Genomic DNA, 18,346 nt, shown 5'->3' on the forward strand with positions numbered 1-18,346 from the left:
AACAGAACAGCTGTTCGGCCAATTTTAAACAACAACATGAGATCTCGCATACTAAAACAATATACTAATAGCATTAAAGCTTAGCAGGTGGCTAAACTACATTATAAGAGCAAGGCACAGTATAGTATTTCAGTGAAATTACCTCGTTCCTTATGGACAAACGCTGGTGGGTCTGCTCCAGAGCCCTCTGGGTCTGTTCTTGTTTGATTAGCAGCTAAACTGGCCCACTGTGAAACCCAGCGTGTGCTCCCCACTGCAACAGAGTCCTCAACCAATCTCTACAAATGAAGACGTTACTCCATTTAGTAATAATCCCTTAACACACATCTGCTGAAAAGCCACTGACATACTGTGTATAAGCATCCTACAAGTAGTGCCAAATAGCACTTAAAGTGGTTCACTGGCTGGCTTGTAATAATAGGGGAACCATTTTTAGTGCTAAACAGAACCTATGTGGAACCAAAAGGCTATGTTGAACCATAAGTGGTGCTATAGTCATGACATATACGCTTTCTGTTTACAACATATGAAAAATTTGGTTCCAAAACGAGATAACAAAAAAAATTGTCAAAACATGTTTATTATTATTATGTTATTATGTTTTTATTGTGCTACTTAGCACTATTTTTTAGTTTTGAAGTGCAGTTTGATTGATATAAATTGGAATGCACAATCAAAAATGAGATTTAAAAAAAGTTACCTCGTTTTGGAACCAAAATCTTCATATTGAAACAATGCACACCTTACAGAGGTGCAAGTTATAAAATATTTCAGTAACCGAGATATACCTGCACGCTAACTTCAGTTTATTTCATAACTGACAGACATATGATATACAATGATCAAGGTATATGGTATTATGGTATGTAAAACTGAAGTGAGCTTGCAGTTATATCTGTTACTGCACCAGAAGTCGAAGTGCCGCAAATTAAGTGCTCTTCCGCCATACAATATAGTTCTCATTTTTTATCCTAAAATATTAAAATTGCCACGTTTTATTTTGTGCCACCAAACTTACTGTAGTGTACCTACTCATGTAACAGTCTTTAAATGTTTGGTGGCTACTTAATTCATCCCTGTTTGGATCCTAAGGAATGAATGAGGCTAGGCTAAATGCTAACACATTCACGATGCGCTGTACAAAGATTAAGTGCACGCATTAAAAAAAGATGAGTATGTATTAATTAGTCTAAGTTAAGGTAAGAACATAGTAAAAGACTGAAAAACGTTAGTGTTTTCCTTTAAGATCAAGGGTCTCATTTAAAAAGTAAACACGTACGCGCAAAACAGGGCTGGACACGTGTGTATGGTAGTTCCCACGCAAAGGTTGTGATCTATAAAAAAACTTGATGGGAGAATGAATGGGCTTGCAGGGTGGGATCCATCTGAGGATGATTCATGTACGCACACATGCAGGTGATCTGTGATTTATAAAGGGAACATTGCTTTGTTTTATAAGTCTTTTTTATATTTAATATTTTTTGGCATATATCCTGTACAGTTTTATAAATAAGACTCCAGGTCACATTTCAGTTTATGCGTATTCCAAGTACAAAACAAAGACTTTTTTATCCTGATTCATGTGTGTTTGTGTGTGAAGACTGCCTTAACGCTAAAGGGTCCTAGTACTATATCAGTTCTTTGTCTACGAAGTGGTCAGTTATAGATAATGAAGCATTATGTATTTATTCCTGCAAGTCAGTTCCTTACATTGCAATCTATGTAGGCTAATTTAAACCAAAAACAACCATTAACACATCAGAAACACCATGGTTTCTATTACAACTGACTGCTGCTAAATCGCAACAAACAATTGCTGCAAAACTACTTGACCATGAAACCTTTGCCATTGTTCCTTGAACCATTGTTCCTCTGACAAAAGAGCTGAGTGCAAATTACATAATATGCAAGTTTATTTGCAAGATGCAAATGGTCACATCAGGGTGAGTTAGCAAACCAACAATGTTAAAAAAGAAAACCTGAAATAACTTCTAAAATCACTAGGTTTTTTTGTGTTTACCTCGGTTGAGCTAAGCTTCTTGCTGTCCTTCTGTTGCTCAGGGCGACCAGAATCCTGAACCCCAAACACCTACACATCATAAAAAAAAGCATACAGTACATGAGAAAATCAAGAGCTGCTTTCATCACTGGGCAGTGAGGCAAGGACAGAACATAAGTGGCAAAAATTCATAGCAAGAAGGTTGACAAACAAGCCCAATCTTTCTTCAGGTTGATTTATGGTACCATTCTGCATATCCATCAGAACGTTGACCCATCTTTACTGTCATTGTTGAGTATCGCAGTAACATCATCACTCCCCCTCTCACTGAGTTGTAGTGGCAATGTCCCAAAACATAAGGCTGCGACCTTCTAAGGACGTATTTTAAGACCGATTGCATCACAGCAGCACGACTTGAGGCTAGTAAGGCCGTCCCAATTCAAAGGATGCTTAGAATGAAGCCTCAAAATGCGTCCTTATTTCTCTGCGCTGTTGAGGATAGAACGAATGGATCCTTAACAGCCGAGGATATCCCAAGATTCATTGTGCGCCTGCAACAGCTGCATATAATGGCTGGATATTCTAAAATAAACAATTAAAACCTTTATTAAATAAAAGTGTGTATTTATCAAAAAAATTTTCTTGTCACTGTTTTAGTATTATAAGTTATGTTTTGTGTTAATATTATTCTTTTAATGATGCGTATATTTCTAAGGTTGATTAATGTAATATACTGTCATATATTGTCATATTTTCTAAAATAAATTTATTCTGATTAATATTTTTCTGATTCCATATTTATTTTAATAAGTCAGAAACGTTTCCGCTGTGTCCTGCTGACAAGCACGGTTGGCCTGTGCAGCAGGTGACGCCAATTATGGGTCATCCGAAGGTTAGACTGTCTCATTTCAGTTATCTTCTCGCACTTCTAAGCTGCCACCTTGAAAGACCGAGTGCTCACCTTTAAGGTCCCATGCTTATAAGGTCACAGCCCCTGAATTGGGATATAGCTAGTGAGAGGGGAGAGTTCAAAGTGAAGATGTTACTGCACAGAGGTTGAAGTGCTGCAAACTAAGTGCTCTTCCGCCATACAATATAGTTCTCATTTTTATCCACTTAAAAACATCGACATGTTTTATTTTATGCCACCATACTTACTCGTGTAACTACTCATGTAAAAGTCTTGAAATAAAGAAACATGGAAGTGTTTGGTGGCTTCTAAATTCATCCCTGTTTGGATCCTAAGGAATGAATGGGGCTAGGCTAAATGCTAACACATTCACGACGCGCTGTGCAAAGATGAAGTGCCCGAATTGAAAAAAAGATCAGTATGTATTAATTTGTCTAAGTTGAAGTAAGAACATAGTATAATATTAAAAAACTGTGGCGTTTTCCTTTAAAAGTATTTTTTCCCCTATCTCTCTTATTTTACTATTTCTTGCATACGTGTGCCTAATTGTCTTCATATCAAGGTTATATGTTTTTTACATTATGTAGAATGATTTTCTGTTTTAAGCTGGGTTTTCACAGAAAGGCACAATCTTACAAGTTTGTATTATACTGTATATAAAAATAATATATGGTAAAGAAAGAATATTAAAATGCAGTAATACGATGCAAGAAAGATGCAGTTAATCTATTCATCCTTCTCTACAGCATGATGCTGAAATGACAGAATTTAAGCTGTTCTAATGGAGTCTGTGGTACTCGGTTATTAAATGCAGCAACAGTCATAAACACACATCTATAAGTAATAGCACACAAACGTTACATTAACAGACTTTAAAACCCCCTGAAGATAAAGTGAATAATGGAGGAGTTGATTGGTTGGCCACATGAGGACCATTATGAAGCCATTAGATAGATTCACAGCATGAAGCACTCAAACTACTTGATGTTCAGGATCAACACAACATTCACAATGTACTCAAGAGAGCACGTTGAGAAAGATTACAGTGTTTTGCAAAGCAGCATATCCCTCTTCTAACGCTTCAAATCTTGGGCAATTAATTCTGCCTCCAAATCATTCAATAATGTACAGATGTAGCTAGGGTTGCATAACGATTAATCGCGATTAATCTATTGCAGAATAAAAGTTTTTGTTTACATCATTTGTGTGTGTGCTGTGTTTAATAACTTTGTATAAATAAATACACACACATGCATGTATATATTTAAGAAATGTTTACATGTGTATATAAATTTGTATATTTACGTATAATTTATATATAAATATAAATACATAATATATATTTTTTCTTAAAATTATACATGCATGTGTGCATATTTATATATACATAATTATTATTCACAGTTCACACACACATAGATGTAAACAAAAACTTTTATGTAATCCAAGATCTAGTCAATCGCAAGTACTAAAATGTGTTGCAAATAAAAATTCATGTGAATCTGATCCTACATGAGAACTTCTTAACTGATAGTTATTCATGACATATATCCCAAAATTATAAAATAATGCGAATTTTGGGAATTTATTGAATGGGACACTAAAAGCATCATTATTACATTCAGATTCGAATTTCTATACTGTAAAAATTGTATGTGTACTCTTGCTCTTCTGCCTCATCTCTAATTTTAGTCATCTTTCATCTTTAGTCATGCATGCATTTTGTTCACAAAAAAAGTTTTTAGATATTTATAAAAGGAGAAGCAGACAAAAATACTAAATCAGAAACCATTTTTGCACTGTATTTTTATTATTATGATGATCAATCACGAGTGGTAAGAGACACTGAACAAACCAAACTCATTCTAGTTTCTTTACCTTATCGATCATCCGCCGTGCCTCCTCTTCCTCAGGATTGGGGTTATCCAGTTCAATGGTGTATGTGCCTTTATCACTCTGGTCATCATCTTGTTTCTGAGCTTCTGTATCTGTAGCACCGGGCTGAGCTGCAGAGCTCTGAACCACATTTTGGTCCTCCGACCGTTGCTTGAGCAGAAGCCGAGCAGCCGTTGGGGCGGCCGCCGCCAGGGACGGTGACAAACCCTTGCTGCCGTCCGCTGCCATGGGACCGACCTTAGGACGGGAGGGCGGCGTGGGGCAAAGTCCCTCCCCTGCCACGCCTCCAAGAAGCGGCGCGGTCTGCGAAAACGAGTAGGAGCGTCTTTTGCGAGGATTGTCCTCGTCATAGAACTCTATCATAAAGGCTGTACGGCTCGTGGTGGACGAACCCTCTGTTCTGACTCGACTCACCCCGGCGGCTCTCAGTCGTTCCTCCAGCGCTGCGTGTCGCTTGCTGCCAAAACGCAGTCCAAGGCCGTTTTCGGAATCGCTCTGAGTGCCGTCCTCATGCTTGCTGCCTGTAACAGAAGACGAAGGTCTTGATCGGTTACGGCAAACTTGACAACATAGCAAATCGGTGCTTTCAACCAAACGTGCGACTGCAGAGGTCAATCGAAGCACAGCTGAAGCAAAATAACCCATATGATTTGGCAGACTGCAAACCTGGCTTACTAGCTAGAGACTAACTCAACCAGAGAAGAGGAAAGACAAAGTATTATGAGGGTGGTCGTCTATTTTTCAGTTTGGTGGGCTGAAGAAACAAGAGTCAGAACTGACAGGCTCTGCTCTTGGAGGCAGGAGTAACAACCACGTCACCCCAACAGCAAAACAAAGCAGCTCTTCTGTATCACACAGCATGTGCTTTGAACAAGGACTGCTGGACCCAATGGCCAACTGTGAGTCAGACTGCATTTACTCCGTATAGTCCGATAACTCACAAGTAAACATTTACGATTGTACAATCACAGCAATAAACTTTCATTGTTGTTTCAGAGTCATTAGTTTAGCCATCTTTACGATGTGTCTATAGACCCATTTGAGATCATGAATTTTAATATTTGGATCTTAAAGGAATAGTTCCCCACAAATGAACATTTGGTTATGATTTACTTACTCCCCTGTTGTTTCAAACTCATTATTTTCATTATTATGAAGTGTGAGCCAGTATTTCTTAGGTGGATGGTGATATATAATATTAAGCTCCATGTCAATATGATTCATGCACTATTGTATACGTCTTCCGAACCATAACCGAAAACATGCAAAAATCCACTAAAATGCATTATACTATTCCTTCAATATTCAGGTTCCACATCTTCTCCAGGTCTCTAAATTCCAAACAGGTTTATATCCCAACAAATACAAAACACAAGCCCAAGAACAATCACAGCAAAGATCCAAGCTTACCAACGAATGAATATAAATACCATTTAACTCACCGGTTCTCTGATCTCGCCCCACAAAACAAACAGGAGCATTACGGTTTCAGAAAGGCACCCGCGTAAACAAACAAGAGCCCAGCTAGCCCTGAAAGAACCACGCCTGGGACTGGATAAACCACGTAGTCCACCAGCATTCATCAATTATCAACATTGCACGTTCAGAGCTCACATGGAGCTGTCAATGTTCCCTTAGCCGCAAAGCACGTGCTTTTTACAAATTAACATCAAATTCATTATGGAGTCAAGCTATGTCGAAAAGCCCTACCGGAGGAAAGCATGCCGGGCGATCCATGTAATGAGATTTTCATTTTGAAATCACATCTAGGTATCAGAAGCTTGATAAAGTACCGCTTAGATAAATCAATAGCATGGACATCAATGCAGGTCTTTTACTGCAGGGTTTGTGTGTGAAAAACAGAGAAAGAGAGTTTAAGAAAAGAGAAGCATTAACCACAGATACCGCAGGTATAAGAAAAAGGGATTGTAAAAGTGCTGTGTGGCAAATAATCCTCTAAAATGGGAAATGTAGCTGACACTACACAACTCAGATAGTGACTGGTGGTGGTGTCAAGATTATTGAAGCCATTTAACAGCAACAAGAATATTTATATTATGGATTCCTAAAACAATATTGTCTATGTAATTTTAAGATGAATTATGGGATTATCATTCATGTACATATATAAAGCTGGTTATTGCGAATGATTTGGCGATATGATTCTTATTTATGTTTTCATTTTAAATTCAATATGATAACTTAAAAGTTCTCAATATTTTATTGAAATGTTAGTTCTGCAGACCTTATTAAAGGGATAGTTCACCCCAAAATGTAAATTCTGTCATCATTTATGTTACAAACCTGTATACATTTCTTGGTTCTTATGAACACAACTGAAGATATTTTGAGGAATGTTTGTAACCGAATCAAGAAGCCCCACTGACTTCCATAGTTGGAAAAAAGAATACTATGGAAGTCAATGTGGTTTATGATCGGATAAATTATATATTATGCAAATCATTTCATATTTCTTTAGACAGAAAATGTCAAAAATTTCATTACTCGATCTGATATGCTTAAGCAGTATAAATCTCTGCCTTTCTTCTAGAATCGCTGTTATGATTCACTGGCAGATGATTCTCTGACATGCACATTGGTTACTTTGCCTACTCAAGGTTGTGTTTAACCTGCACTAGGGAAACATTTACCTGTTAGCTACATGATAGCACCATGTCTAATGTTAATGTTATACAAAAAATTGCATAGTCCTGCTAATTTTATTTGCCGTTTGTTGGTTTCAATATAAACCTTTGTGAAAGAATTACAGTTTGTGCATCAGAAGGGGGGCGCGGGGAAAAATACTAATGCGGGGTTAGTTGTAACACAGATCGTTTACATTTTTGCACAGGGTTTAGCGATTTGTTTTTTTCCATATTGTTTTCACGCTGCCAAAAGACGGTCTCTCGCAAATTTATGGAAAGATATAATGTTTTTCCATAGAGTTTCTGAGTTGGGTGTGTAAGATATCAAAACCAATGTTGTATCATATTAATCAGTGTCTTGTTGACTAAGACATAGCATCTTTTGAAATATGTCTACAGCTCTAAGCAACTTTTTTGGTGGGCTGTAAAATATTTTGACCCAGTGGGGTTAATTGTAACGCTGTGTTACAACTAACCCCTCAGCACTTACGATATGAAAACCGCTTACCTTAGCGTAATTCTTGCCGTTGTTTTAAATAAGCTACACACAAATAATTGCTGGCTGCCAACTAAATAAATCTGCCTGTCTTATCAAAAATTGTGTGGCAAAATGTCTTTTGTTCATATCTTTAAAGATCAAAGATTAAAATCATAATGAAATGAATGGCTAAAATCTGACTTTGATGCTCTTTATCTCAGAATTTGATTTTGAGACTTTAGTATGGTTTATACTGGGTCACATATAATTTTTTTTTCATAATTGTGCTGCTTTTTCTCACATATTAAGACATTTTTATCCATTTATAATTAAACTATGGTTAGATGAGGGATAAAGTGTGTAAATACCGGTCTATTATAGACAGATATATAAACAATATCCACTTTAAGTATATCGACAAAATAGTATTGAAATATATGCCTGCAAACGTAATTTTTAGCAAGTGTTACAACTAACCCCCTGCCTATTACAATTAACCCCACATATAGTCCACATACGATTTAGCCTAATTTAAAGTGGTTTTCTTTGTGTTTAATGTTTAAGTTAGACTCCTAGCAATGCTCATATACACACTTTTTAAAACCGGGGGGATGGGGTGGTAAAAATGAGTAAGCGTGCCATTATTTAGGAAGCATCATGCTGACAGAGACTCTCTAAGCTATTTTGTCCCTTCAGGGCTTCTAAGATAAAAAGGCACCGGGTATTGCCTCTCTCCTAAGCCCATTTCTCCTCTCTCTGTGCAATTATATATCTTAAAATGATTAAATCAAAAGAAGGAAAACAAATATAATGAAAAATGTCAAAGTTTTGTGTTTCACAGAAAAACAACAGCATGGGTTGATGGATAGGACATGGGGGTGAGTAAACAGTGACAACATTTTCCTTTCACACATAAGCCTACATAGAAAATTTGGCAACAGTACTATTACTACTGTATGTTCAGACTTAATTGCTTCTGCTTGTATTATTCTTAAATCTAAACTGCTTTGTAATGAACAAATATAAATGTGATGCCGTACCTTTAAGCCTCTTAAGATGAACCGGCACATCACTCTTGATACTCTTACAGTCTTCTTCAGTGGACTCACGCCTCACTAGAGGAGGATCATTCTGGGCGAGCCAGTCAGCCACTTTGCTTTCAGAAGCCATGATGGCTGCCTGCAGGGTGCTGAGGTCTTTACCGCCAACATGAGCTGATTTTTTAGGTCGTGGACGAGACACATGATCTTTAATGGTGACCTTCCCTGGGGAAGTGTTGTCAAACTCGATGGTGAATGAGGTGTTCGCCTGCGCTGCGGTATTGCCTGTGGCAGATTTTGCCGCCCCTATGCACTCAGTATCCTTTGTCGGGACCTCATGGATGCTGTTCTCTGCCATTTGTCCCTCCTTGCGAATCTCAAAGTAGCCGGGTTCAGCGCCTACAGACCCCAGACCATTTTCCTTAGATTTATCACCTCGCTTGAGTTCTTTGTTGTCTGTGGACCCACAAATAAAGAATCAAAAATAAGGATCATCTAGGAGTTCGGTAAGGGTCATGGCCTCAAAATGTACAATCAGATTTGCTCGGTTTAAGTGTCAAGAATTACTGTCTGGACAACAAAGCTGCTGTTTAATGTCTGTCAATTAATGGTATAGCTAATGGTACATTAGCAACTTAATCTGTTGATGACAGATAGCCTTGGATTTACCCCAGGCACAAGTCTACATTTTAAAATAGAAGCAAGCTGCTTAATGCTACACCATTTCATTGATTTTAATGTGAATGATTTTTCAAGCATAAGAGTTTCACTTCTGCAATGAACCCAGTGCAGAAAAATCATTAGTTAGAGATTATTCTTAGTTATTGCATGTAGCCAGATATGTGTATAAGATTTAATACACACATTTAAAAGATTACTCCACTTTCTTAATGTACTCACCCCCATATCATCCAAAATGTTGATGTCTTCCTTTGTTCAGTCGAGAAGAAATTATGTTTTTTGAGAAACACATTCCAGGATTTTTTTTCATTTAATAGACTGTTTAACTCAACAGTTTACAATTTCAATGCAGTTTTATAGAGCTCGAAACGATCCCAACTGAGGCATAAGGGTCTTATCTAGAGAAACGATTGTCATTTTCAGCAAGAAACATAAAAAATATTTACTTTTAAACCACAACTTCCCATCTTGCACTATCCGTGTGATGTGCCAGCGTGACCTCACGCAGTGAGTCATGACATGGAAAGGTCACGCGTTACATATGTGAAATGCACATTTGCAGACCATTTTAAACAATAAATATAACACAAGGACATTAATTAATATAATTCCACATACAACAACATCAGAACGGTCCTCTTCTCCACACTTGTAAACACTGGGGCGATAGTTTCGCATACTTCATGCATGACCTTTGACATCCTGACGCATAATGTGAGGTCGCGCTGGCAGGTTACATAGATAGTGCAAGACAAGAAGTTGTGGTTTAAAAGTACCCATTTTTTATTATTCTTGTTGAAAATTGCAATCGCTTTGCTAAATAAGACCCTTATGCCTCGTTTAGGATCATTTAGAGCCCTTTGAAGCTGCGCTGAAACGGTAATTTTAAACTGCATTTAAATGAATTTCTTCTCGACTGAACAAAGAAAGACATAAACATTTTAGAAGACATGGGGTGAGTAAATTATTGGAATTTTTTTAGAAAGTGGACTAATCCTTTAATTTCAAAGAGCTAATCTGAAATGTTTAACTCTTTCGCCGCCATTGACGAGATATCTCGTCGAGATATCTCGTCAATCAAGAGAAAACGCTTCCCTGCCAATGACGAGATTTTCCGTCTTTCCGCAATAGTGCTATTATCCACCAGGTGGCGCCCTTCCGCAACTTTTTAAACCCGGAAGTATTGCCCTATGGCAAGCGGCTGCATGTCCGTGTCTGTTTTAAAGATCGCTCTGAATGGGATCTCTATGAAAAGTCCGTCACAAAAATGGAATTATCTCTGCTTTTTGCTCAAAATGTGGTGTTTTTGCAGAAACCTACCCATATTCAAAAGCTGATTACAAAAGAACCACTGAAGGTAGGATGAAAGTTTTTTTTTGATTGAAAGCAGAGGGTCTGTTCTTTCATTTCTTATATTGTATGTTTATATATTTAAAGAAGAACATTTTCTGGAAGGCATTAAACTTTGGTGAAAATCATGAAAAACGCGAGCGCTGGCTGGCAACTTTTTAAAAAAAAGCTGGCGGTGAAAGAGTTAACAATATAATTTAGGAAATACTCTAGACAAGCCATTTACAGGCACTGCAATATTTTCCAAACATAACATTATCAGTACTAATCTGACTCACCAAGACCATAAAATCCCACTGACATTTGCACAATTACGCTTTTACTATATGTAATTTACCAAAGTTATGCCTTACTTCATCCACTCCCTAGAGAACCTCTGAATACATCTGAAACTTCCCATTTTTAAAAATACTTTTGCACTTCCTCCAAAACCAAACAGTATGCAGCAACGTTTCTCATTTCTTTTAACGTTTCAAATCTATGGTAGACTAAAAAAAAAAGATTATTAACCACTAATCGCTAGATTGAATAAAATGACCATTAATGACTGTCTGTTATTAAGTGTCTGTTATTAAGTAACCCTAACATAACCCTAACCCTGGTGAGTTTTGTCAGGCAAATGTCTCAAATAAACTAAAACTCCAACATCCACTTAACTCCAGTACAAAAAAAGATCTAAACAACATGAAAGTTACATGAATGACATGTGATAAAAGAAACTACAAAAGAAAAAACCTCAGCTCAAGATACTTACAAATCTAGCATGTGTGCTTTGATCGGTGATGTGTGGAGCTGCTGTCACTGGCAAACACGCCTTTGTGACAATAGAGATGCAGGGGGCGGGGCCTGTTTACAGATTACTCTATTCACTTCTCGAGGGAGCCGGTTCTCATTACGTTCTCTTCCTGTTCTTTTCCTATGCTGCGCTGAGTCCCTGCCTTCAATAAACAGCAGTGTAAAACAGCACTGGGAGGTTATGGCAGTGTGCACTTTAATGTGGTGGACAGTGCTGAGATTTATTATGCCTGAGACAAATAATGCTGATTCGTTCAGAGTCTGTGCCAACTCTTGTGTTCTGAATCTAAATCTGCTGTCTTTGTCGCTGAAAGACTTTTAAAGTTGTGCAAAACAATGCCAGTCAGTGTACCAGCATTACCCCTTTAGGATAAATTGACCCAATAAAGAAACAAGTAGATTTTGTGCCCTCGCACAGAGATGGAGATGTTTCGGGTGAATTAAATTAAGGAGCCTCAAGGGCATGAGTGCTGTGTGAACACTGGGCTTTGTGTATATGGAAGATGGTCTATGCTGGCAATTGTGACAGTAAATAAAATAAAATAAAATAACATGTTCACTGTAGTTATGTGTTTATGATGAACAACCACATGATGCACGTACATCAAATAATAATAATAATAGTAGTAACATTGCTTATTATGTTTACGTTTAATCAGGTTCAAATACCTCAGCCTAAATCTGAGCAATAGTTAAGCTGCGTCCACACCGCCAGTGACAAACACTGTGTGTTGCCCGTATTTTTTCGATGTAGTCATTATGCTGTGGTTTCACTTTTTGTTCCATTGACTTCAATTCATACGCATGCGAATGCAGCAGACTGGACACACAAACTCTTGTGAATAAATTGTTGAACTCTGAATTCGTATACGAGGACGTGTGACCAATTGGAGATTGTCAAATGTGACCTTTTTTAAAAATCTAAGACGGAGGAAGCATTAATAGTGGTGGTGTTGCACACTCCTGTCTTCACTGCTTTGAAAGACACCACTGACCTCACTCCCATTAGTAGTCACTTCCAAACATTATGCTCATTTGCATAATGTTAAATCTTTCTTAAATCGCAGGACAAGCCCACTTCCTGTTGCTTGGGTCGCCGGAAGTAACCAAGCTTCTATTGGAATGAATGAGATAATTTCGCTCTGCAGCAGCTAGTCTCCAGCGGTGGGAATGGGGCTTTATAGTGATGCTTGCTATATACTTAATACTTACTTATAAAGTGTATATAAAAACTCAGCAATAAAAATCATAACACAACTAACACAGAAAATGCACTCAATTTCACAGCACAATATGGCTGTACATTATTTTCCTATTTAAAGTCCACTTGTCAAGTTTAGTGTCTGTGGCAAATGCATGATGTCCTGCTGTGGCAAAGCTTCAGTAATCTACAATCCCATTACTCCTATACGATGCAAGTTAATGGGATTCCCATGGATCAACACACTGCGACACACCAGCCTCAATTAGCAGCACAAATCCTGTTTTTTATATTGAAATTAAAATAATAATTACATTTATAATTGATATATAATAATATATAATAAATTATTTATAATCATTTATTTCCATTTCAAATAAATAATATTTTTTTTATTTTTAGACTAGTTTTAGACTTTAAACTGTCCTACATTAAATGTTTGGCAAAACCCACATTTCCTTTATCCAATGTTTTTTTTTTTAAATCCCATTAGAAGAGTGCCAAATCAAATACACATTATTCTACTATAACCATCCAACATAAATGCTCTGGAATGTTTTGAATCCAAAAAGCTGAAGATTTCAGTGTAAGCAGAGATCGTTTCCAAGGATTCTGGGTAATCTTACCTGTCCCGCTGCTCTCCTGCTTCTTTCCAGATGTTTTAATTTCCTGTTTAAAAGAATTCTCATCATCTGCATCGCCATCACCCCACCAAGATGGCTGTCCATACAGTGGGGTCCCCCTATGCAGGGCAGCTATATCGCCTGTTAGAGAAATGAACATAAATCATTGATTTACTTTAATGACACGAGCATTACTGTGCAAACAGTATACTAATCTTTAGGCAGATATTTTAGTTATTAATATTTTCATTTGTGGCACGGCACATGATGTTTGTTCCTACGTTTCGTAAATGAAGAGTGACATTTGAAACCTTTATTTTTGTAAGGAAAAAAGGCAATGGTGTGATCCACCAGAAATCTCCCTATCAAATAGGTTGTGGAAATGTGCTACACACAGATGCAAGTTTAACAGCAGGGGATGGTGCAAATCTCGCACCAGCCTGACAATTAGCAGGGTAAAATAACCAGGTGGCAATAAGATAAGAGTACATGTTAAACGCCATCCGCCCTTGACATACTGTGATGGTTGGAAAAAAGAGGCATGGGCGTGGGGCTGTTACCTTCCCTATTATTAAATACCCCACACTTTACCACAGGGCAGTACCATAGTTGTAATTACACTGGATAACACATAAACTATGTGTGAGAGGCACTGCTGCATTTAAATTGGTGTGAAATTAGCCAGTTATTTTTAGATAAAGTAATCAATTAAAGCACTAGAATGGCCATGTCTATTAAGTGATTTTTACCATATTGATATGTGATTGCTGTTTTTATCAAAAAGCGTAAGAAAACTTGGAAAGGTATGCACATGTTCTTATACCCAGAGTAGGTTTTTTACCTTGCATCTTATCATCTCCTTTGTTAGGTTCTGTGGATTTAACTGCTGGCTCAGAATTGATTTTTGCTGGTTTGCTCGCTTTGGGTTTTTCTGGGGAAGACTTGGGGGCTTTTACAGGCTCTGCACTGGTGGGCTTCTTGCCCAGCTGGAGTTGGCTAGTGAACTTCTCATGCTGACAGAAAGAAGGAGGGAATGTAGAGAGAACACAGTCAGATCCAGAAACCTGTCATGAAACATTACTTTCTGAAAATAAGAAACTTCCTAGAATATGCAAGTGCACAGTTGTTTATATGGCTTTGAAAAGTGATTAAGCATATTGTTAACTACATTAGCTAGGTCTTGTTTGTTAAATGCACATACACACCTTCAGAGCCTCCTCTGGGACATGTAGCTCTCCTCGCACCACAGTAAACAGGTTGGTATGTGAGTCAGGCTAAGGAAAACATTCTCCAGTATACATACATATATATTTAAAGAGTTTGGTTCCAAAACGCAATAAATGCATTTTGACTAATTTCAGTAAAAACGTGTTTTCTATACCAAGAAAGTGATGAAAACCACAATTTTCTGTTACAACTTTTACATAACATATTTAGGTTATAATAACATTAAAAATTCAAATCCATAATTTGATTTTCAAAGATTTCTGCAAAATGCAATAAATCCATGACAAGGTTTTTTCCAAAATGCTATAAATCTATTGAATCAATATTTAAATGTGCATTCATCTTTGCCATGTTATATTCATTTAGTTGACTAGTGGTATACATTGATTAAAAAATAAACATTAATGACATTAAAGGTGCTCTAAGCAAATTGACACGTTTTATACCATAAAGCATTTTTTGTTACATACAGTAAACATCTCCTCACTATCTGCTTGCTGCCTGTTCGCTGATCAAACTGTAAAAAAACGCAATGCCTCCACAAATGACAATAACAACACAGTGGCCAAACCTACAAACAGAAACCATAACAAAGTGTTCCAGCCAATAAACGACAAGAAGGATTTGGGGGGTGGGGGTTGGGCGCGTTCATGAAAGCACGGAAGGGAGGGGGAGGAGTTAGCTACGCTCCGTCTGTTTGAAAACAATTCAAACGTCAACAAAAACTAACGTCTCGCAGATTCGCTTAGAACGCCTTTAATCAAAACACTTACTTGTCATATTAAGAACACTGCTATTGCAGTTGTCCTCTTTGGGACGTTGTCGCTGAACTTTTTTGACAGTGATCAGCTGTAAAATGTTTTGGTCCTGCTCCATTTTCGTTGACTTTGAGTAAAAAAATTGTAAAAGTTTTTTCATAAGATCCCCTGTGGTCAGTGTGTTAGCATGACAGAAGCTTGATGCTGTCGTGTGAGAAGCAACAGCCAGCATTTTTCCTTCGCCGGAGTGCTTCTCACGTTAATTATTCGATTTTGATGGCTTACGTTTATTCCCCGCCACAGGTTTATCAATGCCATCAAAATATTATTTTGTTTTTGTTTGTTTGTTGATCACGAAAGTACAAAGTAGATGGGGAAAACTAGGATTCCGTGTGAATTTAAAGCACCGCCCCCTTATTTTTTACAATGTGTGGAATGGTGCGCTGTGATTTGTTGAGCAGATTTATTGCATTCTGCAAAGAAGGGGGACTGGCGTTTATTGTGTTTTAGGAAAAAGATGACAGAATAAAACGGTGGATATTAGATTTTGCGTAAAATTAAAAATTTACTTTTTAATACTGACCTGATACAATACTGATTTTGGCGGTAATTTTTTTTTTATGCCATTTATCGCGTTTTGAAACCAAACTCTTCATTTTTTGTACACACACACACACACATTACACTGTACATATACTGTACTACGAAAAAAAAACAAATCTTACTGATATCACTGGAGGTAGTGTCTAAAGGCATGTGCATTGAAGGATATCATATCCAAACCTGAGTTTGTCATCAATCTTTAAAGTGATGTACATCTGTTCCTGGATTCTGACATCATTCACAAATGTCTGATGATAAAGTGGAATAAAACGTAAGATTGAATAATCTACACACATCATACAAAGCGCTGATAAAAATGAATACATTTATGACACATAAGTACATTTTTAGTTCCTAATTTTTTGTTTATACTGTATTACAAAAACAAAATAAAACTAATCACACTCTCCTACTCCAGTTTTACATTGTTTTTTTTTTTGGTTTCGAAGACGTTAAAATAGATGATTTAAAATGCTAAAAATCCTAATTATAATCTTGGAAACCAGATTATAATGCCATGCTTAGAAATAAAATCCCAAAATTCGCTAAAAATATATTTTACAATAAGACCTTTAGCTCCATTATCACCAAGCTACATAAAGTACACCTTATTTGTCATTCACAAGAGTACCAAAGACATTTGCCTGTGTAATAATTTAACCTTTAAACCTGTTAACCATAGTGTACAAATGGTTTATAGATCCAAACAGACCACCATAGTAGTGGTCTCAAATCTGAAAACCTTCAGGGTGACTCAAATGTGAGCTGTGAGGTCTGCTCTGTCTCAAATATCAGTCACTTCCTGCATAGCCCAACAAAGAAGGGGAGCAAATCACACTGACAAAGCAGTTTCTGAAGCATTCAAGTCTAAAATTTCCCTTGAAAAGCTGAAACAATCTCCCTCCTGGTCTTTCTAGACTAGAGTATCCAAAAACCTTTAGTTTGGAATGTGGTCACAGTTTGTGAATGTGTGCAGACTTCACACTAGTGTCTGAACTGGAGTCATTTCCCTTTATTCTGTTTTCTTTTCAACATGTTATTGTGCCAAATATAAAGAAATATGTTTGCATGATGTCTGGTCTCGTTTGGGTTTCGTTGAAAACTGATCCAAGGACAACAATAATTGTGTTAGCTGTATTTACAGTGTAAAAAAACGTGGATAATATGGTGGGCATGCTAAAATAGGCATTTCCTGGCAAAGCAGGAGAGGAAGAGGAACACTTCAGCATGACTCAACAGGAAGAGGTTGCATGAGCCGGACTCTTTGGCCCATGAGGTGTGATTTAGTCAGAGTTGACTACTGATCCCAAGAAAACATATTTGCTCCGACACACTTAAACACATCAATACTACTCAGAGCTGTGACATAGTCATCAGTCAAGTAAATGTGAATAGGGACATTTTAAATACGCATGAATAAATATTTTGTTTGATAAGGTTCGGCATGAATATACATATAAATCAAATTTTAAAATGTTGAAGCACATAGTCAGTCTGTCATTACCACATAATACAATGCATATCCAAAGGGTTTTATTCTGTGATAATGACAGGCTGACTAGACTTCATTTCGCCTTATAATCAAAAAGTGATGTGACACGAATGAACTAAAGCTGCTATTTGTAGAAAATCAGTTGCCTGGGACTACAGCCAATTATGCAGTACTTTTACAGTTTATTATACTTAATTCACTCAATTCAACAAGCATTTCAAAGAGTGTTTGTAACTATATTATATCTATAATGCACTTTTTAAATAAAAATACAAATCACTGCTTATAAAACGTTAAAACCCAACTATAAATAGAAGTGTATTAAGTGTTGCTTTCAAGTCACTGATATTCAACTTTTTAGAAACAAAGCACCTTACTTTTCAACTTCTTACCCCATTTAAGCTTCCCAAATCCTTTACTTTGTGCTCATCACTGCTGGACTCATAGTTGATAACAGCATGCTGCTTGTCTACGCTGCGAGACTGAAATCACACACAGATAAAAGCAAGAGTAGCAATGATAGACTGAGGTTATTTCTGGAAGCATTGTCTTGAGCATGTTTGCATTCACATTGCATTCAAATATTTTACCTTGTAACAATTTCAAGGTGAAATATCTTACGTGTGCAACATGCCTGAACTGAAAAAT

At 37.1% G+C, this 18,346-nt stretch overlaps 1 protein-coding gene across 4 annotated transcripts in view; it reads right to left on the bottom strand.

Moving 5' to 3' along the window:
- Positions 1-18,346, bottom strand: part of cep170aa (centrosomal protein 170Aa) — a 40,112-nt gene that overhangs the window by 10,232 nt on the left and 11,534 nt on the right. For 2 of the 4 annotated variants that reach the window (XM_065296987.2, XM_065296990.2), the window contains exons 3-11: positions 18,091-18,180; positions 16,373-16,454; positions 14,824-14,879; positions 14,460-14,631; positions 13,622-13,759; positions 8,969-9,424; positions 4,788-5,326; positions 2,021-2,089; positions 143-278 (exon numbers count right to left, since the gene is read on the bottom strand). In XM_065296987.2, the coding sequence (XP_065153059.1) occupies positions 143-278; positions 2,021-2,089; positions 4,788-5,326; positions 8,969-9,424; positions 13,622-13,759; positions 14,460-14,631; positions 14,824-14,879; positions 16,373-16,454; positions 18,091-18,180 (1,738 nt within the window). Of the gene's footprint in view, positions 1-142; positions 279-2,020; positions 2,090-4,787; positions 5,327-8,968; positions 9,425-11,753; positions 11,854-13,621; positions 13,760-14,459; positions 14,632-14,823; positions 14,880-16,372; positions 16,455-18,090; positions 18,181-18,346 lie in introns of those variants that run through there. The other 2 variants (XM_065296988.2, XM_065296989.2) reach the window with 2 other exon arrangements.

This window comes from Paramisgurnus dabryanus, chromosome 20, assembly GCF_030506205.2.
Source record: "Paramisgurnus dabryanus chromosome 20, PD_genome_1.1, whole genome shotgun sequence".
In the NCBI taxonomy this organism is placed as follows: domain Eukaryota; kingdom Metazoa; phylum Chordata; class Actinopteri; order Cypriniformes; family Cobitidae; genus Paramisgurnus; species Paramisgurnus dabryanus.